General features: G+C 35.9%; 1 protein-coding gene across 1 annotated transcript in view; it reads left to right on the top strand.

The window, feature by feature from the left end:
• CDH7 (cadherin 7) overlaps nucleotides 1–26,359 on the top strand; it is a 116,789-nt gene that overhangs the window by 48,014 nt on the left and 42,416 nt on the right. Inside the window, 4 exon segments of the mRNA XM_021686406.1 lie at nucleotides 6,691–6,858; nucleotides 9,426–9,613; nucleotides 24,579–24,716; nucleotides 24,718–24,833. Coding sequence (XP_021542081.1) covers nucleotides 6,691–6,858; nucleotides 9,426–9,613; nucleotides 24,579–24,716; nucleotides 24,718–24,833 — 610 coding nt within the window.

The raw sequence follows: 26,359 nt of genomic DNA, 5'->3' as shown, positions 1-26,359 counted from the left end.
TGGTAAGATGATCGTTTTTTTCTTAAGTCCTGTGGAGGGAGGGTCTCTGAGCAAGTGGACAATAGTCTATGTCATGGGATCACATTATTAGTATTTCAAATTAATTCTAATTTCAGAATCTCAAGGATTGTGTATTGTAGGAGATGAAGAGGTTTAATTTTGTTTGGTTTAGAGTTTTTCATACGTAATTATAGTGATCATTGGGACTTCTCTTTCTAGAGTCATTAGTGCAGAGATATCCTGGGAATTTTTGTCTTCTGTTAATTTATAATATGGATAGTGTATTGTTTGCAAAAAAATAATACCTTTTTTTTCATAAAAATGAGAAGTTTTCAATCCTTAAGGGCGTGGGTATCTGTGAATCAAGTCTGACTTAGTCTTCATAGCTGGTGTAAGTCTGATTTTTATCTATGTGAGGAATCACATGAATTTCTTAATCTTTGAATCTAAGAGTTTTTAAAAAGAAAGTAAAATTTTTGGTAGGAAAAATACTGAAAATATGCTAAGTCAAGATTTTGTAAAAACAGGCACAGGGAATCACTGTTACGTGCATTTCCATAAGTTTAACTTCTGATTTTTTCCCCTAATATTAATAATCCCCATTACCATTTATTAATCATACATCATGAACCTAGCACGGCTACAACCTCCAGTCACATATTACACACGTATCACTACCCACCGCAGAAGTGACCAGAGGGTAACTGTATTTTCCACCTTTATTTCTTCATCCATAAGACAAGAATGTGAGTAGCTGCAAAAGCCAATGCTAACAGTTTGCTCTAATAAGCAAACAGAATGGTACTAGAAGCATGATAAGGCAACATTAAAAGGACTGTGGAGAATCCCACCACCTATCTCCATAATGACCACAAACTGTTGGGAGGCTGGTGGTTGGTTATTCTAAGGTGTCCATCTACTCTGTGACCTGCAAGCGGATAGACCCCGTGTTTCAGTCTATTTGATATATGGCAGGACTGGCTACATAATTTGCAGCTCAAAATGGAAATGCAGGCCCTGTCTTCTAAAATTAATAGGATTTTAAGAATTTATCAACAGAACAAGAAACCAAGCATGGGACCTGTGACCCTTCACAGGTCACATGGCCATAAAGCTGGCCCCGAAAAATGGATTGAATGATAAAACACCACTTGTCATTTAGGAGTTCCTTCTTGAACATAAGAGGTGTGACTATACAATACCTGCATCATATATTACATACCCACTTGTTATGTCATAATTTTATGTAAGTAATACTGTCATAACAAAGCCCCCCCCCCCCAAATATGCCCTTCAAATGCATTCCATTCTGTGAAATGGCTCATGGTGTGGAGGACCCTCACTCCTGTCGGGCTTGCTGAGGATGTCCTCTCAGACATTACAAGAGTCCCTTCTTCAGGGACTCTTCATTTAATGCCAACTCTGAAACTTTAGTGTTCTAGAAGCTTCCATATTTGCTATCATTGGTTCTCCTCTGACTTTTTATGGTTCTATTATATGCTTCACTTACAGGGAGACAAACCAAATATAAACACAGCTTAGATGCAAAATTTAGAAAGAAGTTAAACTAATAGGAAGGATTCACCATGTACATCTAATGTGTCTCAGATCCACATGGCATGAAGCCCCATAGCCCTGTGTTACCTGGGTCATGTGGCCCAGTCCAAGATCTGAGTGTGTAGATACCAGGCCTCGGTGATTGTTTGGTTCCTTAAACTGGGGTGGATTTCAGAACCAGCTCTTATCTTTTACATTTAATACATATATACATTCTTAAGAAGTTTCACGGTAAAAGAATATGCTTTAAAAAAAATCATCAGTGGCTGTTAGGAAATTAAAGAATCATCTAAAAATTTATTCCCAGACTAAAAATCAGAGAGTTGTTGAGCAATAGTGATAATGAATTTGTTTCATATGCACAGTACTTTTTGTGACCACGGATTATAAATAAATGGAAAGTTCTGGGTTATTGGGTCAGATGATACATCTATAGAAAAATTATTATTCAGGAAGCTTAAAATCTGAGCCAATCTCTTTCCTAAAGAGCTACAGGAAATATTCTTCTCATCATAAGTGGCTTAAAATGGCTGATATTGAAATTAAATAATGTTGTCTTCCATGAAAATTTAACAGAACTGTAGGGATCTGGCTAGACAAAACTGGCCTTTACTACTTCAGAGATGTAGCATTAGCAATTCGCTGTACATGTGTTTCTCCATAATATATAGCAAAGTGCAAATCAAATCCAGTGCATGAGAACTCTTCCAAATGTAGACAGTTTTACTTAAAGAGCTCGCAAAAGTCATGGGACTGGAAATCTATTATTTTTGAATGTCCTTATTTAAATTCATTTCTCTCCCAATTACTCCTTCTTGTCAAGAATATGTTTAATATTTGAGGTATTTGGAAATTACCTTTGCCACCTGGTTACATCTAAAACTTTGTGATGATTTTTACTTTGGATAAGTGCTATTTATAGGATCACTTGTAAAGAAACAATTAGAAGTGTGAAAAATAAGTGAATAACTTTGACTACCAGACTTCTTTCTTAATAACGTGTTACCTAAAAAAATAATGTCACCAAGCAAAACCATGAGAGGATAAGGCTGCCATGTTTTCCTTGCTGATTAGTTGAAATATTAAGGCCTCTCTCCATCATTATAAAGGTGCAAGGACGTAAGCTCACTTGTACCTATTGATATTGGGCGGAAAAATCAGAGAGGCACAGAAGTTAAAAAATAAATAAATAAACCGAATGAATAGGAAATGATTCTGAACATAATTCATTAATGTTTTGTCATCTAATGATACACTTAATGATCAAATATTCAAGAGAGCCAATCCTCAATTTATTAAAAAAAGGAGTTACAAATAAAGAATGATTAACATCTGAAACAAAAGAAGGGAAAAAGACAGAGAGATGTGAGTCCCAGAGCTCTTAGACAAATGCATTCCATTCTGTGGAATGGCTCAGTAGCATTATTACTGAGATCAGCACTCATTATATTATAGAGTTAACAGAAGTATTGAAGAACAAACATGAAATACACATGGAATCATTATGACACTAAGAAGAATATGTGTTAGACACTGATCCACCAAACCAGATTAGTATGTGACTCTTTCTAATGATTTTTGTTTCCTTGATATTTCACATATTAACTATAAGCAGTGTGTAGATGGCCAAAAGAATTCAGGGAAGGGTATTAAGGAGGGCACGTTCTGCGTGGAGCACTGGGTGTTATACGCAAACAATGAATCATGGAACACCGCATCAAAAACTAATGATGTGATGTATGGTGATTAACATAACATAATAAAAAAAAATAAAAAAGAATTCAGGGAAGGAGTTACTTAAACTGACCCTGTATTTGCCGTGCTTTTGGCAACACTGCCCGATAAGAAAAAGTGGTCAACGTTTAAAAACAAAACAAGGGGCGCCTGGGTGGCTCAGTCGGTTGGGCGACTGCCTTCGGCTCAGGTCATGATCCTGGAGTCCCGGGATCGAGTCCCGCATCGGGCTCCCTGCTCAGCGGGGAGCCTGCTTCTCCCTCTGACCCTCCTCCCTCTCATGCTCTCTGTCTCTCATTCTCTCTCTCTCAAATAAATAAAACCTTTAAAAAAAAATGAGGGGCGCCTGAGTGGCTCAGGCTTAGTTAAGCGTCCGACTCTTGATTATGGCTGAGGTCATGATCCCAGGGTCGTGAGAATGAGCCCCGCGTGCCGGCTCCACGCTCAACAGGGAGTCTGCTTGAGATTCTCTCTCCCATTGCCCCTTCCCCCATCTTTCTCTCCTTCCCAAAATAAATAAAATCTTTTTAAAAACTGAAATACAGGGCGCCTCGGTGGCTCAGTTGGTTGAGCGACTGCTTTCGGCTCAGGTCATGATCCTGGAGTCCCGGGATGGAGTCCCGCATCGGGCTCCCTGCTCGGCAGGGAGCCTGCTTCTCCCTCTGACCCTCCCCCCTCTCATGCTCTCTGTCTCTCATTCTCTCTCTCGCAAATAGATAAATAAATCTTTAAAAAAAAAAAGAATACTCAATGGGAGAAGTCACTCACTAAACGATGTTGGGAAATCTTGATATTCACAAATAAAATAATGAAATTAGACCCCTATCTTACACTACTCACAAAAATCAACACAAAATAGATTAAAAGTTAAAGTAAGTTATGAAAAATGTAAGATTCCTACAAGAAAATATAAAGACAAAATCCTTGACATTAGCCTCATTAGAAAATGATTTTTTTTTTTTTTGGTTATGTAACCAAAAGTACAAGCAACAAAACAAAAATTAACAAGTGGGACTACACCAGACTAAAAAGCTTCTGCACAAAAAGAAGCAATCAACAGAACAAAGAGGCAACCTATAGATTGGGAGAAACAATTTGCAAACCATATAACAAGTAAGTGGTTAATATTAAAAATATGTAAGGAACTCATATAACTCAATAACAACAACAAAGAGGGCGCCTGGGTGGCTCAGTTGGTTAAGCGACTGCCTTCGGCTCAGGTCATGATCCTGGAGTCCCTGGATCGAGTCCCGCATCGGGCTCCCTGCTCGGCAGGGAGTCTGCTTCTCCCTCTGACCCTCCCCCCTCTCATGTACTCTCTCTCATTCTCGCTCTCTCAAATAAATAAAATCTTAAAAAAAAAAATTAAAAAAAACAAAATAAAAACAAAACAAAACTGTCCTAACTCAAAGAAGCATAATTTAAACACTTAAAATACTAACGTGTTGTTGATGTGTGTAAAGTGTGTAGGTGTGTTTGTGTTTGATAGCTAGTGCTCAGACTAAACAAAAATATAGTTACTTAAGACAGGATGAGTGTTGTTTAACTTGGAATCTTGTGAACCAATAACAAATTGCTTAATTTTTTCCTATGCTATTGAAAAGCTTTTCTCATCTGTTTCCCACCCCTAGAACAGTTACCAAATTGTAGAATATTATGAATTATAGGGAAGGCCTCGTATGCTTTCCCCTAGACTTGTGTTTGGTTTTGAAATATAACCTACACTATAAATAAAATATAACACATTTTGGGGCGCCTGGGTGGCTCAGTTGGTTAAGCGACTGCCTTCGGCTCAGGTCATGATCCTGGAGTCCCGGGATCGAGTCCCGCATCGGGCTCCCTGCTCAGCGGGGAGTCTGCTTCTCCCTCTGACCCTCCCCCCTCTCATGTGCTCTCTCTCATTCTCTCTGTCTCAAATAAATAAATAAAATATTTAAAAAAAAAATATAACACATTTTATATATAACATATAGCGCACCATTATTACATGTGTACATCGAATAATCAGCCTTTAAACAATTTAAATTGTCAGCTTTTAAAAAATTATAAATTGGAAGGATATAACATTTTTATGCTAAACATGAGGAAAGAAAGAACCTTCATCCCAAATTAAACAGTTATTTGCAATTATTTTATTCCTGAAGAACCATCCTCTATCAGGCAACCCAGTTTTGCTGTTTTGCTTCTGAAAAGTCCTTAATACCAGAGTTTTTCTTCTGCAGGTCTGAGTCAGTGAGGATTTAAATCCTGACTTCCCCATAAAAATTAGAATCTGTTTAATAAAATAGATTAGACATCTTTCAAGCTATGGTCCTAGGTGGATAGGTAAGACATAGTCTTTGTTGGAAAAGATGAAATTGCAAGAAATAATTAAGTAGGATTCTGAACTCTTTATATTTAATTAGTAAAGATGACCTCATATTGCTAGTTTCAAGGCCTGTATAGATCAATATTAAATACATTTTTATTTGATGTCACCTCTATGTACATATACTAAGTATGTTAGGTATATATATCATTTAACATTAAACTAAATTTCATCCCATAATTAAATATTATTGCCTAATATACTTAGGCAGTAATTAAATAGTTATAAAATAATTAATTTACTATACCAGTGATTATTCTGTCAAGCTTCCCCATCAAGCAAAATGAAACTCTGAAATCAATTTCTCATATATCTGAAGCCTTAAGGGTGATCAATATTCAATGCAATTGATTAGAAACAACAACAAAACACATGAATGTTTTCAGTGTTGCTGATTTATATTGACATAGTCATTCTCGTCTTTAGTACTTTATCTCAGATCATTCGATAAAGCATAAGATCATCCTGCATCATAACCACAATCCACAACCATAGCCATAGTTTGAAATGGTGTTTTTCTTACTCAACATAAATCACTCTCATTTTTTTATTTTTAGACTATTTCAGCCATTTTGCTCAAAGAGAGGTAATAGGAACCATAACTGAAAGGTTATACTGATTTCACATCACCTGGGAATTACGTGGTTAGAGAGAGTGAAAGAGAAGAAAAGGAGAGTTTCATTGTCATGTACCTGCAGAGGTTACTGCCCATTACTTTAGATGAGGAGTTCACATTCATGTTATTTATTTATAAGTTGGTATTTCTGAACCATATTTTCATAAAACTGAAAGACAATCCTCTCTATCCAATATCGAGAAGCTCTGCTTTTCCATGTTACAGCACTCTCTGTGTTTTGTAATATTGTATATAACTATTATGTCCCTTTGGTCTTTAATAGGCAGTAAGATTATTTAAAATAAAACAACAAAAGGCAACAACTCAGGAATGACTTGCTACCTATATCAGTGTTCTTCACTAGTATAAATGCAATGATTCATGATGCGTTTTACTGGGATTTGAAATTTTACAGGAGTCATCAAGACCGCCCTTCCAAACATGGATAGAGAGGCTAAAGACCAGTATTTGCTTGTTATTCAGGCAAAGGATATGGTTGGTCAAAATGGAGGGCTCTCGGGAACTACATCAGTCACCGTGACCCTAACTGATGTCAACGATAACCCACCTCGCTTTCCTCGAAGTAAGCTATTTTGTTAAATGCTGCAAGTGCCCTAACTTTCCTTGCCAGTCTATAAAAATGTCTTTTAAAAGGAATTTTTCCAAATACTTCTCTAGCAAGTGATTATCTTACTACATTCTCCCACAATTTTGTTTTATCAGGGGCATGGTTTTAATTCAGAAATGTGGAATAATAAGGGTATTGAAAATGAAAAGAGGCAATCATATCTTTATTACTTCTGTCTTCAATATAATACGGTTTTTCTTTGGTTCACATTTTTAATACCAGTTATTAAGTTTATTTATATATTCATCTTTTCATTCTAATATATTCTTTGTACACATTCTGTACATTACAAGGTTGTTGCCAATTGTAACCTTCAGATACATTTCATGCATTCTATACACCGAAAGTATTGATTCATTTTTAAAGATAAAAATAGAAGAGCACTAAACTTTTTCATTTTTTACTCCACACTTTTTTTTTTTTCTTTACCACTTCATGCACATTAAACATTGCTTTAGCAGTTCTATCATCTCTTTCTTGTGCAAACATTCGGTGTTTCTAAAGAAGTCAATTCAAAGAACCAGAAAAACCACATGCCCTCAATTTAGTTTCTATGACCAAAGTGGCTTTTGACTTAGCCAAGAAAAGGGGGGGGGGATGAATTCTAGGTAAAAATGTCTTGATTATAGAAAAGCATTTCATCTCACTGTCTTTTAGTTTTTCTTTTTTCTTTTGTAAGTGTATGTGGTATTTCTTTACAACTCTCAGGAAAATAAGGAAATTGTATAGACTGTGATGTCTCTAAAATGTTTGTTTGATAGACATGAGTAATGAAGCTCCCTTACAAAAACAGATCTTAGAAGCGACCAATGTCAAAGAAGCTTTCTCTGCAAACATGAAAGTCACTGTGTTTTCCTGCAAATACTCTGTCTTTGGATATTTCATTTTTATTTTACATATTCTAATATGTAATATTATTATATGATATTGTTATACAACAGACATTTTAATACTTCCTAACAAAATAAAGTTTACTCTAAGTTTAGCATTCATAAAAAATGAACTCATCCTTACCGTGCCCTTGATAGCTTATAATGGGAGAGGAGAGGAAGGTTGTCGAATAAGCAAAACAATAATGTAATTATATTGGGCTCATAATAAAATTAACTATTTTTTTTAGCCTAGAGTGGTAAGAATTGATACTTAGAATTTTCATTATTTCAGTTGTCATGATTTGATAAGATACAGTACAGGTTTTCTAGCGTATATTAGATACTCTCCTACTTATTAAAGTGAGGGAAGCCAAGGGTATGTCATTAGGGTTTTCATTTTTGCTGGGATTCTCTCTACCATATGTAGTTAATATTCTATCCTTAAAATTTCTGGATTTTACTAAGGGTGCTTCTGGATCTGTAAAAGGGATCACTCAAAAGTCATCAGCATATATTGTCATTATTTTTTTTTTTAATCAGTGACTGTTCACAAAATGTAGAAAATTGCTAACAATAGTAATTCTGAGCTGAAAATGGGGTCCCTTCAGTTCCTTCGAAGAGAATCTTTTTCTCTTCATAAGAAAGTGAAAGTACACCACATTTAACAACCTGAAGGGAATGGAATAGGTAGAGGAAACAGGAAAAAACAGATGATTAGAGAAAAATGGTTCTGAGGAGTTTTCTAGTTTCGAAGGGATGATTCATGGTCATCTGCTTTCCAAACTGTGTTTTGTTTGTTTGGTTTTTTTTGGTTTTTTTCTTGACTTGCAGGATGGTGAAGAGGAATTTTTACAAAAGAAAGTTAAAAAGCTTCTCTTTCTATTTTACTTTTCTTTCCTTCTGTTCAAATAATATCACGTCTGCTCTTGTGCCTTTGTGTCCCAAATCATACAACCCACAGAGATAACTCTCATTCCTGATAAATTTATGAGCTGAAACAAGGCTAATGTGGTCTTTCATCAATGTCCTTGTCCAGTTGTCTGAAACTTTCTTAGTAAAAGACACTGTTATGTACATCCTAACAATAAGTAATCAGAATTATTTAGGCTTGTATTTGCCCACTTGAAACCTAAGCTATACTGTTTTTATTTTTTAATATTTATATTATTATATTTTAATTATTTAGATTCAATGGTTACATATTGATCTTATGTATAATTATTTTAAATTGTATTATTAAAAATTGCTTATTTCTCACCACTAGAAATACAGGAATGGACACTCTTTTTTTTTTTTTTTTTTTTAAAGATTTAAGTTTTTATTTATTTATTTCAGAGAGAGAGAATGAGAGAGAGCACATGAGAGGGGGGAGGGTCAGAGGGAGAAGCAGACCCCCCGCTGAAGGAATGGACACTCTTATCATGCCTTCCTCAGGCTGTTTCTGCTGTCATGTATCAATTATTTTAGATTATCACCAAGAAATTTCTTGAGTCTATATGAAACTTGTCCTTCATCTCATATTGCCTTAACATCTTTTTTAGTAAAATATAAAAACAAACTAAGCAAAGATGATGCAAAGCAGCCAGATAGTTAAGTATTTATTGGTTAGCTTCCATGTGGTTTGTTCACTTCTTGATGTGAATTTCACAGGGTCTTACCAGTATAACGTCCCAGAGTCATTGCCAGTGGCCTCCGTGGTGGCCAGGATCAAAGCAGCTGATGCAGATATAGGAGCTAATGCTGAAATGGAATACAGAATTGTGGATGGTGACGGATTGGGAATTTTCAAGATTTCTGTTGACAAAGACACACAGGAAGGAATCATCACTATACAGAAGGTAACATTTCCTTTATTTTTATTTTCTGTGAAGGTAACACCACTGCCCATGCTGACAATCCATGTTTGCTTTGATGGAAGAACGTATTAGACAAAGTAAATGACCATGTGGAATTGTTAATATTTTAACTTTAGGAAGAGAAGCTCTGCGTTTATTTTTAGCTGTCAGAATCATAAAGAATCCTCAAGGACATTTGTAAACATGCCCCAACGGGTCTCTTCTGAGCAATCCCACAAGCCCTTATCTGCTGTGTTATGACTGACAGTAGGCACATTGGCAAAAGTACTGTTTTAAATGACCTATGTGGAGGGGCGCCTGGGTGGCTCAGTCGTTAAGCGTCTGCCTTTGGCTCAGGTCATGATCCAGGGTCCTGGAATCGAGCCCCGCGTCGGGCTCCCTGCTCCGTGGGAAGCCTGCTTCTCCCTCTGCCACTCCCCCCGCTTGTGTTCCCTCTTTTGCTGTGACTCTCTCTGTCAAATAAATAAATAAAATCTTTAAAAAAAAATAAATAAATGACCTATGTGGAGAGAGGAGTGTGTTTCTTTGTTGACTATTCCAGGCATGAAACCCCTAAAATCAACTAAAAGTCCTTATCAGCAAACTAGACAGACAGTCCATATATGTGAAAGCAGTGCAAAGTTAGAAATAGAAACCAAAATGTTGAAGACTTGCTACATTATCAATTATTCCTTTTTACAGTTTATACTAATTGAAGGGTTTGAAGAATTCATACAGAGCATGGAAAGTTGTGAAGCTTATCATAATCCCCTAAATATAAGTGCAAAGGAGGTAGAAAATCCCTATAATCCGAACTAAAGACTCTGTCATGGTATATTTAAATTAGCTCCCAACACTGATTAGATATGGGGGGAAATGAGCTATTTATTCCTTCTGCTTTGTATAGACATGATCTTAGACAAATGTTAAGTTAAAAAAATTATTGTAGAATATAGTCTTACTTTCTCAACTATTTGAAATGCTAAAAATTAAAATATGTGATAATCCCCACCCTCTAAATAATGGTATCTTATGCCAGTCTGACAATCCAGGTGTATAACTCTGTAATTAACACTCCTCAATAATTAACACATGTCAGTAAAGAGAGTTACATTTTAGTTGTTAACAGGAAAACATATGTTTGATTTCAGGCCAGTGGGCAAAACATTTCTGCAATTATTTCCAGTGGACAGCTGCTATTTTAGCTTAGCTGGTGACAATCTGTGTAAAAAAGTTTTAATAACTAGGATAGGCCAACTGTTGGCAAAATGTTTTGTTTTGTTGTCTAAAATAAAAGGAATGCAATAAGGTACAATGCTGCTCAAAGATTTCAAAGATTCATCTGAAATCAATCTGTTCATATTCTAGAATTTAAATATATATTGAAATTATTTTTATTGAACACATACATTTCACATAGAGAGCATAAAGCATTGAAGAAACATATACACAGATATATATATTTGATATATTTAGTTCAGTAATAACATTTATCTTCAATTTCTTTTTTTTTTTTTTTTAAAGATTTTATTTATTTATTTGAGAGAGAGACTGAGATAGAGCATGAGAGGGGGGAGGGTCAGAGGGAGAAGCAGACTCCCTGCTGAGCAGGGAGCCCGATGCGGGACTCGATCCAGGGACTCCAGGATCATGACCTGAGCCGAAGGCAGTCGCTTAACCAACTGAGCCACCCAGGCGCCCTCTTCAATTTCTTAATATTATTTTTTAAAGTTTTAGGGAATTGTTAATTCTGGTCACAGTCAAATCACACACTTTTTTTTTTTTTAAGTTTAAAGCTTTGAAGTCATTTCTAGCTTCTTGTTCCTCCTTGATCCATAATAGCTCTTGGCTATATGTTTTTTTCTGTTCTCTTTAGCATTATCCTAAGGTTGGTTATCATTGCTCACTCCAAAACTATTTTAATAGCTCCTGAGTTTACAACCTATTTCTAGCTTCTCAAATCCATCCTTTCTTTAAATTGCTGTTCAAAATTCAAAAATACTTTATTAGTCCAACTAGATTGAAAGCAATCTACCTTATACTAAGGGAATAAGAGAGAGGGATACAACAAATTGAAATGAAGCAGTAAAATAATCATTAATGAGGTTATATGCTTAGAAATTCCAAAAGAATTTACTGAAGGATTGTTAGAATTAACAAGAGTTTTCAATAATGATAGCTACAAAAGTAAGTTAAAAATGAGTAGATTCGCTGTAGTTCGTAAGAACTGTTGTTACAAACTTTCATCTTCAATCCAAGGCAAGTGGCTTCTACTCATGAAAAATAGAATATCCGTACTTGGCCCACTACCCCTAAAACCCTCCATCTTTTTTTTTATTATCTTAATCACCATACATTACATCATTAGTTTTTGATGTAGTGTTCCATGATTCATTGTTTGCATATAGCACCCAGTGTCTCCATTCAGTACGTGCCCTCTTTAATACCCATCACTGGGCTAAACCCCCTCCCCTCTAGAACCCTCAGTTTGTTTCTCAGAGTCCATAGTCTCTCATGAAAACCCTCCATCTTAAAGCAGTGTAGTCCACTAGCCTCATAAGGGCAGTCTTTAACCCCACATCCAAGTGTTTTTCCATCATGAAGCCAACAGGATCCTGAGTTCTACTTCAGAAGAGTGTTTTTGCTTAACATTAAAAAAAAAATAGTCTCTTTAGAGTGTTTTGTTGTTGTTGTTGTTGTTGTTTTTCAGAATGAAGAAGGTCTGTCCTTAAGATTTTCTGATTCCCTCTGTCAGAACTAACAATTGCATATGGTCCTCAAGGACAGCATTTTGATTTTCAGTTTTATTTGTCACAATTTCAGTGAAATGAGGTTCCGTATTTCATTCCAGGTAAAATGCTCCCAGAGGCTCCTTACAGTGAGTGGAGTCAGCAAAAACATATATGGGTCCCATAAATTCGGTATTCTTTCTGTATAGAATAGTGGAATCATCTATGAAATCCAGAATGGAATTCTGATCTGAGTCACAAGGACATTCTTACTAGAACCAAGAAATTCTGAAGGAAAACAAATGAAGCATTCTTCCATTGTTCTTAGAATATTTGAAAATTTTCATTTAGATATACAGTAGAATGCTGTGGGCAGTCCCAAAAAATGACCCACTTTTTGATGGGTTTTCTAGTCTCTCCTAACTATAGGAAAACATTTACCACCAGCACTTCTAGGATGTTGACATAATGTATTCTGATGATTGTGAATGTCTCTAAATATTATTTCACATGTGGATAACAGAGTTTCACTGTTTGTTTATATGCCATTTCTCTTGGAAGTAGGGTATTTTGTACCTGTGGACCATGCTTGATAATCATGTGAACTTATTTTCTCTCTACTCTATAGTATAATAAAACTTCAGTTCATTTCTTTGTCATAAACAATGCACTGTCATGGTTATAATGAGATTTATTCCAGTTTGAGCAAACTGTTATTATATTTTGAAACATTTACATATGTTATACTTCACATAGAGTGAACTTCAGAGCAGAGAGAGAACAAGAAACCAGTCTTTTTTAAATATGTTAGAAAAAGAAAAATAAGTACAGAATTGTGAAAGATAACCTTCACTTATGTTATTTTTGTTCCAATGTCTTATATAGAAAATGTTTATAAATATGACCAAATAGGCAGAATCCCCAAGGCTAAAGGTTTTTATAGGTATTATCACAGAATTATAAACATGATTATATAGTTTAAATACTGTTTCAAATTAAGACGACAAAGCTCCTGCTTTGGCCATTTATGAATGATTTAATAACTTCTACGACCAATTACACAGGGCTCCCAAATTCACAAAATGTAAACCTGAGTATTATCCCATGTGAGTGAAACTGTTTTTCTTTCCACCTGGAATTTTTTCTGCTTACATTTTTGCATCATAATTTACAATGCAGGAACTTTAGTTTCCTATTTTTCCTTTGAGATATGAGAATCTTTCCTCTAATGTACTTCAGTTTTCAATATAAGACCTCAGGAGGGATTAAATATGGGATTCTGCTTTTATAAAATACATTACTCTAGAGTTACAGTACAGTAAAAAATGAACATTTTCAAGATGCATTTCCTGTGAAGGATAAGTACACATGCATCTCTGGCATATGGATGGTGTTTGGAGGCTCACATTGTCACTGTCAAACAGCGTATTTTAGCTTTTCCTGGCCGATTCTATGCTATCTTCATAATCTCCTTATATCCATACCTTTAAAAATGAAGCCAAAGCCATCAAATAATAGAGCATCACTGTAGAAGTATTTCTAAGGTGGCCCACATCCTTTCACTGTGAGGGAGAAAGAGTTAGAATATACAGTTTCCCTTCAGCCTTCAACTCTGCCATGAGGATTTCTAAGCTCTGGGGTTTACTATTTTGTTATTGAAATGTGTCCTTTGTCTACTACTTGCAATAATGAGGAGCTAATTCCCAGAGTCAAGTATGTATTTCAGCATTTCACAAAATGCTGCTGATGTGTGGTGGAGGTGTGTCAAACCGAAAACATTTCCAATTTATTTTTCTTATTATTACATTTTTCTTTCAAAAGATTTAATTCAATTAATCCTGGTGCTGTAGAGGCACATTTCTCAAAATAGAACAAAGATATTTCTCTCATTGGACTGGGAAAAGGCATACATTTTGGATTATTTTAATTTTAAAGGCTGACTGTGATAAGATTAATACAGTAACTCAAATTTATTTAACTTCTGAATTTCAGACTGTATTTTCCAATTTATTCAACCCATTGTTCCTGTGTATATTTAAGTATATCCTTATATCATTTTAATCATTATGCTCATGTATGCATATATATAGGCTATCTGCTTATTAAGGTATAAATTTAGCAGTGTTTGAATCCAAGATTAGAGATACATTTAGGGGCTTAAAAAGGAAATAAGAAATTGACACTCTTTGAAGGAAGTTGATAGTAATGTAAATGTCAACACAGGACAGTCTTGATCAAAGAGGCAAAGGCCGTGTTCGCTTATGAGTATTTTCTGTTTGCTTTGATGTTGACAGTTATCAGAGCAGTGTTCTCGGAATATGTGTATGTCAAAGACATTTTCCAGTGAGTCCATCACTTTTTTTTTTTTTTTTTTTGCTTAGTACAAGTCACAGATAATGTACAGTTTTTTCTTTCTGTCTTTCTTTCCATTGTGTGTTGTTTCTTAAATTAGTTTCAATGGGTAGGCTTCCAAGAAAGGCATATTTAAGAAAGAGATAAGATTTAGTGATTGTATAAGAAAGTTGGAGAGAGAATTTAAGGACAAAACTGAATCTTTCTAGTATGAGTAACTGGATGAATAATTGTGTCATTCCTTTAGAATGGGAGTGTGTGATGATGATTAATATGGTTTGGAATACATGTGAGGTGCCTGTGATATCTGGGTAATAACATCTAGGAGGTCATGAATAAGGATTAGCAGCTCCAGGCAGAGGTCTCGAGTACAAACTTGGTCCTGGGAAGCATAATCATATGCATGATAATTAAAATTAAAGGGACACTCGAGAATATCACTAAAGCATGTATATAAAGTAAGGGAAAGGGGTGCCTGGCTGGCTCAGTCAGTGGGCATGCAATTCTTGATCTCATGGTCATGAGTTCAAGCCCCACATTGGGCACAGAGATTACTTAAAAAACATAAAAAAGTGAGGGGAAGAATGCTTTAGACATTACTTGGTGAAACTAAAAATTTAAGTTAGCAGGGCAGGGAAAGATTCAGAGAAGGGAAATTGTTTTATCCTTTTAGGACTGAGGTATTTTAAGAGAGTTTATAAATAACTGATCAACAAAGCAAACTTAAAATTTAAATATATTCGGATAAATAAAAGAAAAGGAATTGCATATATTATCAGTAGAGTGGGGAACTGATGGTTCCTGGAATCTATTTTAGATAATGAAGACAGGATATAAACCAATAAGGAAATGATTAGAAGAGTCAAGGGCCTGGAATTCAAAGAAATTCACATGTCTAGATATGACCTCTCTCTCACTATTTCATCTGGGCATTTCAAGGCTATTTTGGTTCATTTTCACTGGATATGCTGTCATCACATATCAAAACCCGAAGCCACTGACTTTTATTCTATTTCTCTCCACAGCTGTGTCAACTATTCATTGCTACTTAACAAATCACCCCCGCAATCAACCACTTTAAACAACATTATTTCTTTACATCATGACTTTGTGGGTGAGCAGTTTGGTGGGGGTTCAGCCGGCTGATTTTTTCTGCTGGCCTTAGGTAGGCTCACACATGGTCATCTTGGTGGCTGTGACTCTAGGGAGGTGGCTGTCCATCTGCTGAGCCAAGGGGGGCTAGAAATGTGTCTCAGAGCATCCAGTTGCTAGCTTGGGTTTGTTCCAAGAATGGCAAGAACAGAAGCTACAGGATCTCTTGAAGCCAATATCAATCTCTGCTGCCACATTACATTCATCAAAGCGAGAGAGGTCAGGCCAGATTTGAGAAGTGAGTGAAAAAAACACATGAAAAGAGAGGAGCTGTACAATACTGTGGATGCTGGGAAAGTAGAAAAAAAGATTTTGAGTCCCAGCTGTGCTCCGAAGAAACTAAAAAGTCTTCAGTTTACACGTATATGAAATGGCAAAAGTAAGAACAGAATCTCAGGTCAGCTGACTTAGGCTATAGTCTTCTCTCCTGTTTCAGCGTTACTCACAAAATAATTGTGCTTAATCACATCTGCAAAATTCCTTTTGTCATGTAAGGTAAACTACTCAACAGATTCCAGAGATTAGGACATGGATATCTTTAGGATGGGGGAAGGAGGGCACACTCTTCTGTGTACCACAACCTCCTACTGTGAATTCAGTAGGTTTTCTTATTATTATTATTTCATAAGCAGAAAATAGAAAACAAGCCTTGCAAATGACTATATTCCTGCCCAGCATCTAAAACGTGGTTCACACAACAGCTCAGGCAGAGGTCCCTATTTCCCAGCATGCACCATGACTAGACCCAGTGACTTTGTGTGGAAGGGTCTCACACATTTTCTGGCAGGCTGAATCCAGATTATGACCCAAAGGCAGTTTAGCTTATATTTTTCTTGGGAGCCTTTATCAAACAGCAGCAAACATTAATTTATTTTGATCCGCACAATTATTTTGATTCTTCCCTGAAGCCTTAAGAAGGAACACAGTCCTGTCAACACCATGATTTAGACCTCTGAACTCCAAAATGGTAAAACAATAAATTGATGTTTTTTTAAGCCACTACATTTGTGGTGTTTTGCTACTGCAAGAGTAGGAAATTAACACAGAAGTCATAGTTGAACATTTCTGTGAGTGGAATAGCTAATCCTAACAACAGAACATAAAAGAGAAAGCCAGACATTAATTAACTAGGTATGGATAAGAATCTGGGTAATTCCCGATTTAGTCATTCTGTGCTCAAGTTGAAATAATACGTGATGGCAGTGGACATTTTGGTGATAACAGCCCTCAATTTCTCTCTCACCACTGCAGTATGGACTGCTTATTTCCTACATCAGTTTTATATGGTTTATCCCACCTTCTTCCTTTGTCATCATCTTGAGATTCACTACTACTCTTTTTGTTTTAGATTGTCAGATTCATACTTCCAATTCATTCTGATCTTTTGTTCTTACTCTGTGGGAACAAAGACACTGGGGCCACCCTGTGTGGTTATGAGCAAGGAACTCAGTCTGTGCTTGGCTCAGTTTCCAGATTTGTCAGAAAGATCAGTTAAGAGGTATCTTATCTTACAGTATTGTCTTGTGAGAACCAATGAGTGTGAGCAGTTAATAAATTAATATTGTAAAACTTGTAGAATGCACATGGGAAGGACTATATAAATGTGCATTTTTAATAGGGAATACATTTAGCAGTTTATGGTTCTACCTCTTTTAGATAAGTTCAACTAAAAATCTGAAACATATATGCATTTAGTTGATGGTCTTCGATTTTTTTAAGTTAGAAAATGGAGATGTGTTATATCTGCTTCATTGCTTTTTTCTAGTATCTAGGTTAAGAGATGTTAATTTAAGTACTCATGGAAGCCAGAGGACACTTGTGTGGCTAGATAATGGAAATAATTATTCCTGATATTTGTATCCTGACTTTATTCTTAATATGTTGACATAATGTTTCAGACTTAAACATTTCTGCATTTATTCATATCTTCGTTAAGGCCCTAATTTACCTGTAGAACACCAGATACTTTCTGTGTAGTGATAATAGTCTGTTTGCAAAATATGAGTATTTGTTATCAAGTCCCTGATAAAGAGTTGCATTAAAGTATAATTTTTTGAAAAGTTAAAATAATGACTCTCATAGAAATATAAACTGGACATGGAGGTACCCAGTAATCCTTTTTTGCTTGTTCCAAATTTGCTTATACTTATTTTGCTTTTTTAGATGATTTGTTTGTGCCTAGATTTTTTTTTTAATGTGTCAACATGGTGCATCCAAATATAGAATCTTATATATGTTACAGTTTGGAACATATCTTTCCCTTCTCTTATTCTCTATAAAAATAGCTTATTGCCCAAATCTGGATATAGGTTTCATGATTCACAAAAGTTTTCAAGACAAAAGCTTCAGAAGATGGTAAAATCACTTGCAACTATCAACAAAAATTGTACTGGACAGATTTAAACAGGATAAGACAGGCTTCAAGGATATTGCAATAGGAGAAGGAGGCCAGAATTCAGTCTAAACTCAAGTCAGGTGAGACAGAGGGCTGGCGAGTTAAGAGCTAGAGTGTGGATGGATAGGGGGGATAATAGGGCATCTGTATGTGCTGATCGGCTTTACCTAAAGGAAAAGTAAATTTTCTTGTATCTTCATGACAGGAGGTAGTTTTACAACTTGGAGCAAGGCTCAGGCTGAAGGTTGGCTCCTACCCTCCCAGCAGCTAGCAACTAGAGGCTCTATCTTCCTTGATGATGACATTTCAAAGAAATGACTCCCCGTTTTTTGTTTTTTGTTTTTTTAATTTTATTATGTTAATCACCATACATCATTAGTTTTTGATGTAGTGTTCCATGATTCATTGTTTGTGTATAACACCCAGTGCTCCATGCAGTACGTGCCCTCTTTTTCTTGAGGAAGACATTCCTGGGCTGTAAAAATGTCAAGAAACTTTTTAAAAAATTTCCATCTCAAAGGGGCAAAGAATGGACTTACAATACCTATTTTCTAAACTAACTGCTCTAAGAAAGGGGAGGTCAGGGGCCAAGAGCAGGAAGAAGCCTGTCTAAATTCAGGCAAGGGGGGAAAACATTAAGACTCTCCGGCACAACCCTGGGAAGGGAGAAAACAAAGGCAGCAGAGTAGTTGTCCATAATAAAGGTATTTTTTGCTTTTGAAAAGTACTTGCTGGGAGTCACTTTAGAACTCTTATCATTGTATTTGTACAAAATTATTCTTGCGGAGAGACCTTTTTCAAGGTTATAGGTCACTTTTAAGGATCTGGACAGTAGGTTTATTTAGAGTAAAATAATTGTGAAGGGAAAATTGTGATTGAGGGTTATTTTTCCATAGGTATGGCCTCATTTAGGCCCATTTACTTAGGGGAAAAAAGATTTATATTGGTTTGATCAACAAGGAGGGAAGATATTGAAAGCAACAGAATATGCTTTGATCCAAAAGACAGCTGGAATCTCTAGAAAAAGAAGTGTTTTTAAAAATGACAAACAGTCTTAGTGCTTTTGTACAAAATCAACATTTAACACAGACACTAAATATATAGACAGGCACATGTGTGTGTGTGCGCACACTCTCTCTCTCATCAGCCCTGTTGGGACCATGCCACGTTTAGAAGAGCAGAATGAACAATTTCCAAAAGAAGACTTTAACTTGGATCGATTCCTAAACATCAACACCAGCATTGCCCAAAAGTGCAAGATCTAAAAGGAGGCCATTGAGCTTAATGAGAGCACATTTGGCTGTAGACCAGAAGCCAAGCTATATGGAGAAAGAAAAATGCATTGCAGTGGTTTTATTAAATGGACTCAAGATTATGTTTTAACTTAGGTTTTACTTTTCAAAAGGCTAAAAATGGCAGGGGAACTATTCAGACCCCACTATTAATGATAGGTTTTGCTTTGTTTTGTTTTTTGCTTTTTTTAATTCAAGCCATCATATTATAAACTGACTTTACTGAAGACGTAGGCCTAAGTGTCACAGGCGAAACATAGAGGAGGAAGACATGATTTTAACTTTCATTTGATTTGTTTATAACCTAGCAGGAAGTAATGGCACTAAGAATAATATAATAGTAACAAAGGGAATATTTATACAGCAGTTACTCAGTGTCAGTTGATGTTCTAAGTGTTTTAAATTTAGGAATACTCTACAGCAAACCTATAAGGTTGGTCAGGTGGGCAGGTGCCTAAATGTGATAATGCCATATAATAAGAAACAGTTACTCTTGGAGCCTGCTTTCTATAGCAGGAAGGAAATGGGTGGTGGGTGGACATGGCCTTAACTTCACATAGTGTGTCTTTCCCCTCTACACATGTAACTTTGGACTTTCACTGGAACTCTCTGCTGTTTGGATTTCACATCGATTAATAATACCAGCCCTGCATCTTTTTTAAATGCACGTTAAAGATGTGTATAAAACTTCCTGTTCATGGTTGGCTTTCCATATAAAGAAGTTTTACTATTCATTAGGTAAGGGGATTATGGGAACGTTAATAAAGAAGGTGATAGTGGGTCTCCATGAGATTTCAATAAGACAAATGGAAGACAAAATTATGTGAAAGGAGAACCAGCAGGTGATATGAACTGGAAGACACAAAGTGTGCTGCTTCTAGTGAATAGTTCATTTCAATTGTGGTAAAAGGGATGGGAGGAAGAAGGGTGAGCATCTAGTCTGGAAAAAGAAGCTTATTATCTTGGGCTCCTTAGATCAGTGTTGACAAATAACTGCCTGTTTTTGTACAGCTCAAGGACTACGGGTGGTTTTATGTTTTTAAATGATTGAGAAAAATGGAAGGAAGACGAATGTGTGATATGTGAAAGTTCTATAGAATTTATGTTTCATTGTCTGTAAATGAAGCATTATTGGCACACAGCCACACTAATTCATTTATAGGTGGCAGAGAATGTACAACCTGCAAAGCCTAATTATTTAGTATTATTTCCTTACAGGAAAAGGTTGTTCACCCCTGCCTTAGATATACTGCTTATTTTTTTAATTGTGTTATTCTAATTCCAGTATAGTTTACATAGTGTTATATTAGTTTCAGGTGCACAGTAGAGTGATTCAACAATTCTGTGCATTACTCAGGGCTCATCCCCTTCACCTATTTCACCCATCCCCACCCACCTCCCCTCTGCTAACCATCAGTGTGTTCTCTGTAGTTTTTGGTTTTTTTTTTAATCCTGCAGTTCATCATCTCTGATGGCAAAAATGTAAACAGATCTATTTTATAGTCTAGGAAATAATATACCAAACAAGCTTCTTCTCTCAGTGTCTCTGATATACATGTCACTTGACAGATGAAAGCACAGCTTCTACAGGTCCCAGAAAGGCTCTGTGGGGTCACTGGCTTGGGTCTGCGTGACTCCCATTTGAATCCGGGTTCTTATTCACCCTTTATTGCTTGCTATTGTGGGCCACAGTGTGAAGAATGTTTTGGTTTAATTTCCACTTATATATAGTCCCCAGTGACATGTAGTTCCAATATTGGATAGAATCTATTTAGACATTACCTTTATCTTCTTCCTTTTACTCTGTGTTTCCTCAGTTGTTAAACTTTTTTTTTTTTTTTCCCCCAAGTAAAACCCTGTTCATTAAATCTAATGGTTATGGAACGTATTGCTTAGATAGAAGTCAGTAAGAAAGAGAAATAGGAATTAAAATTTTATTGCAAAAGCTCTCTCTTTAATGTGTTTAACAACCCTATCTATCACACCACACCCCTCTTTGAAAAGTAGATGTCTGGTTGATTCTGATTTGCTCTGGAAATCATTTTGTGTAGCAATTTCTTTTGTCTGTAGTCTTGATTCATAGCCTTTCATACAAATTCTTTTATTGCTCTATTGTCATAATAGCTCTTAGGCAACCAATCATCATGCATGATACTGTGTTTCATTATGACTCAGTGGCATCCAGATGTCTATACCTCATGTTGTTGCCTTTTAGACACATTAAAAAAAAGTTGCTATAAGATAATCGCATTCATTTGTGCAGTAAATTTTACATTTTTCTTTCATATGCCAAACTTTTACTTGAATACAGAAATACTTGTTATCCCTTTTGATAGAGCTGAATGAATATCTTAAAAGTGGTTGTGGTTTTGAATTGATTTAAAAGGAGATGGTAAATAGGATTTTTAAGACACCTTCTGTCATACAGAGACACATACGATATAAAAATAAGATTTCTCTCATTATTTGTCAGTTTTATAGGTAATATAAGAACAAAGTACACAGGTTAATATCCAAGCTATTTGTATGTTTGGAATAAGTAAATGCATTTAGGTAAGGAATTTTTTTTATCCTTAGCAATACCCAAATTAAATACTAGATTACATGTATGGGTACAACACAGTGTTAATGCAGAGGTCAGCCTTCTTACAAGAGGCTTTGCATCACAATTACCCAATGAGCCTTCTTTTTTTTAAAGACTTTATTTATTTATTTGAGAGAGAGAGAATGAGAGAGGGAGCATGAGCAGGGGAGAGAGAGAGGGAGAAACATGCTTCCCGTGGAGCGGGGAGTGGGGAGCCCAACGCAGGACTCGATTCCAGGACCCTGAGATCATGACCTGAGCTGAAGGCAGATGCTTAACTGACTGAGCCCCCCAGGAGCCCCCCCTTTTAAAAATACATATGGTTGGGCTTCTTCCTGGATCTGCTGAATCAAAATCTTCTTTGAAGGGGCCACACATGTGTCAGAAAACTCCCCTGGGTAGTTCTGATCCTCACATTTGGTTGAGAACCATTGCACTGGAAATATTTTTAGGTAATAGACAAAAAAGGTAGCATCATCAGAATATCACTGAATTTGTTAATAAGGTGGTGTTTAGGGCACTGTGTACCACATGCCCCTGCATTTTCATATGAAAGCTCGGAAAATTAAAACTGCATTTTCCTGTAGCAATTCTAAGAAGTGTTTTGTGGTAAAGAAAACCAATATACCTAACTGTTCCTTCTCCCACCCCTCCTTTTGGCTATCAGGATTCCCTGGGGCAAAAGTAGAGTTCAATGTTAAGGCTCTGTGTCCTGGATATCTGTGGTCTAGTTTTTTCTAATTCAACAAGAATTTATTGAGCCCCTTCTATGTACTGAATTCATAATAGGCCCTGGGAATGCTAGTAATTAACAAGACAGTCTGGAGCTTACAATCTATTGGATGAGACAGATGTGAAGCTAGTAAACATTTAGTAAGTGCTCCCTGATCTAGATACTGTAAACCTATTTTTGAGTATTGATTTATATGTTTTTCCCTCAGTATTAATCGGAGATGAGCCATGGAGACTTTTATGTAACATATATCTGCAAATACACACACATCTATATTTGTATATTTTGTATGTACATGGATTTCTGTGTGCACATGTTATGTTTTATATAAACAGTACATATATATACTGTTTGTCATATAGACATACATATACATACATACAGTGTGTCTCTCTATATATATCCTATTTTCTATTTACATGACTACATTGTTTTGTTTATTTTAGTCCCCTTTTCCCTAATACTTTTTCTGATACATAACCGTTAGGTAAAAATTACAATTAAGTAAACCATGCTTTATATTTGGTAGCATTTCGGTCCATTTCTTTACTTTTTAAAAAATTATTTTTGTTTTATCTCCTTGAATGTAAGGAATATTTTGGGACAGTTTTTCAGTGCTGAGATTGAGATCAAAAGTCATAAAAATCTGGGGTGCCTGGGTGGCTCAGTCGTTAAAGCATCTGCCTTCGGCTCAGGTCGTGGTTCCAGGGTCCTGGGATCGAGCCCCGCATCGGGCTCTCTGCTCCATGGGAAGCCTGCTTCTCCCTCTCCCCCTGCTTGTGTTCCCTCTCTTGCTGTGTCTCTCTCTCACAAATAAATAAATAAAAATCTTTAAAAAAAAAAAGTCATAAAAATCTGTGACTCTGTATTTGAAAATAGAGAAAGCATTTCTCTTTCTCTTCTTTCTCCTTGAAAAAGAGAAGCATTTTATTGTCACAAACAACTTCAGCATATTGTATATATAATTTTTTTTTCACAGATGGTGCTTTCCTAGGACAACATTTAATTGCCCTTACAACTTTTTAAAACTACCAAATGGTTTAGCTTGGGTCACTATTTTTGAGTAAAGTGTTGACATGTTAATCCTCTTGGAAAGTTGCAGAACTGAGATTTTAGAATATAACTCTCAACCATCAGATACAAACAGAGACACAGTGTATACTGGTTGAGGAATTGTGGAGAAAGAAATTGTGCTTCATCGAGAATTGGCTGTGTTTTCAGACAGCACAAACTCAACATCCCACCTATGCAGTGTGGCTGCCTTTGGAGCACCTAAAAGCTCAGGATTGCATTGGAGTCCCTGAAATCAATAAAGATGACCTTTTAAATGAGAAATCCAGTGGAAAGTTATATTTTTCTTTCTTTTTAATGTGCACCCCTGGATAGTGCAGTTAAATTACATGGTTGAAGGATATTATATTGATGTCCCTGTTGGAAAGAGTTTTCAGCCTTATCGGTTGTCTTTCAAATAATATTCTAAAGACTTGCTTTTGCCCATGCAATGCACGGCAGCAGAGTGGATTAAGTTAGCTCCAAAGCACTTACCATTGTCTATGAGCCAGAAAAACAGCAAGGATTCTGATTGGCATTATTATTTATTATTTGTGAATGCTGATGGTGCATTTTCGTGGCTGAGTCCTTTCTATGCTTATTAACATTCATAAATGAAAAGGCTCTGCTTAGCTGACTATTTAATTGGTAATTTAATTTCCTTAATAACTTTCTTTATAGGACCTGGATTTTGAAGCCAAAACAAGTTACACACTCCGGATAGAAGCTGCAAACAAAGATGCCGACCCTCGCTTTCTAAGCTTGGGGCCATTCAGTGACACGACAACAGTGAAGATAATTGTGGAAGATGTGGACGAGCCCCCCCGTGTTTTCCTCACCTTTGTACCCCATGGAGGTGTCGGAAGCTACCCAAGTTGGGAATATCATTGGCACTGTAGCAGCTCATGACCCAGATTCTTCCAACAGCCCTGTGAGGTAAAAGCTCATTGCTCTTCTTTCCTGCAGTTTATAACAATGTGCTTTATTCACAACTCATGTTTCTATATTATGATGCTTTTGATTCACAGCAAATGAAGACCAGTTTTGTATATATATTGAGCCATAGCAGTGGAAGTGAAACAGGATCAGAACAACTTGACATTTTACTAATTTAAAAAAGTTTCACCTGATTATTCAAGGCCATTATTATGTAGCAATATTCCTAGGCATTCATTATCATCCACAAGCCATAGCTGATGTTCCTATTGAATCAATTATCCAGAGCTCTTTCAAAGCAAACTGTGTTCAAAAATGAAGCGATGTATGTCCTAGTTGTAGGATATGGACATATATTAGAAAACTAATTTTATAAACAATTAAAATTAGGGATTAACTTTTAAGCAAATCATTTTTTTTTTTACATATTGGTCTATTTGGGTAGCATATTTTTTAGTTTATTATTTCCACTTGTAAAAAATTAAATAATACTGTATAAGGACTATTTTTCAAATGTTTTATCAATAGTCCTGTATCAAGACTAGACACATGGTTCTAAGCAACTGATCTCTTTACGACTAACAGAGTGATGATAGATAAGCACTTCAGAATACCACAACATTCAGTTTCACACTTTTTACTTCTAATTTACAACCTGAGATCTACATGTATGTTTTTGTGTATGTGTGTGTTAGTATGTGTGTGCATATGATACATCTTTTTAGGTGAATATTTTACAGAGAATATACTTGAAATTACTTTGTATTACATGTCTTAATTTGCATTCATAAGTAAAACTTTTTAATGTGACATTTTGGACTTTTTTTTTTTTTACAAAGTCTAATAAAGTACAAAAATCAGTTAAGGTTTTATATTCAGATATATTTAGCTTATAAGCTAACCACAGTTTTTTAGATTTAACTGCTATCTGGCAATGCTAAGTGCTTTTGAGCTAACGTCTGAGCTAAGTTTGGACATTGACGACAAAGTGTAATGAAAAATATCTGTAATTTAGACAATGATTCTTAGTTAAGAAAAGCATAATCTTTTACCTCCCTAAAATAATAAGCTTATTTAGGCATATATAACTGCTCTCCTTTCCTTCTCTTTTGTCTGTTATTAATATCATAGTCTAATGTAGAATTTGCATAAAATAATTGTCAGTTCAAAAATGAAGTCATACTTAGGCGCCTGGATGGCTCAGTTGTTAAGCGTCTGCTTTCGGCTTAGGTCATGGTCCCAGGGTCCTGGGGTCAAGTCCCACATCGGGCTCCCTGCTCCGCAGAGAGCCTGCTTCTCCCTCTCCCGCTCCCCCTGCTTGTGTTCTCTCTCTCGCTGTGTCTCTCTCTGTCAAATAAATAAAAGCTTTAAAAAAAAAATGAGGTCATACTCATCATTTCCATCTATACAATAAATTCAGGCTCTATGGATGACTATATTATTTTTAACACAATGATCATAAACTATTCCTAAGAATATAATCTTCTGTGTAATAGAACATTTGAAAGTCACAAATGTACCAGATA

This window comes from Neomonachus schauinslandi, chromosome 14, assembly GCF_002201575.2.
Source record: "Neomonachus schauinslandi chromosome 14, ASM220157v2, whole genome shotgun sequence".
In the NCBI taxonomy this organism is placed as follows: Eukaryota; Metazoa; Chordata; class Mammalia; order Carnivora; family Phocidae; genus Neomonachus; species Neomonachus schauinslandi.
Note: the sequence above shows the minus strand (reverse complement) of the source record. Positions and strands in the feature narration are given on the sequence as shown.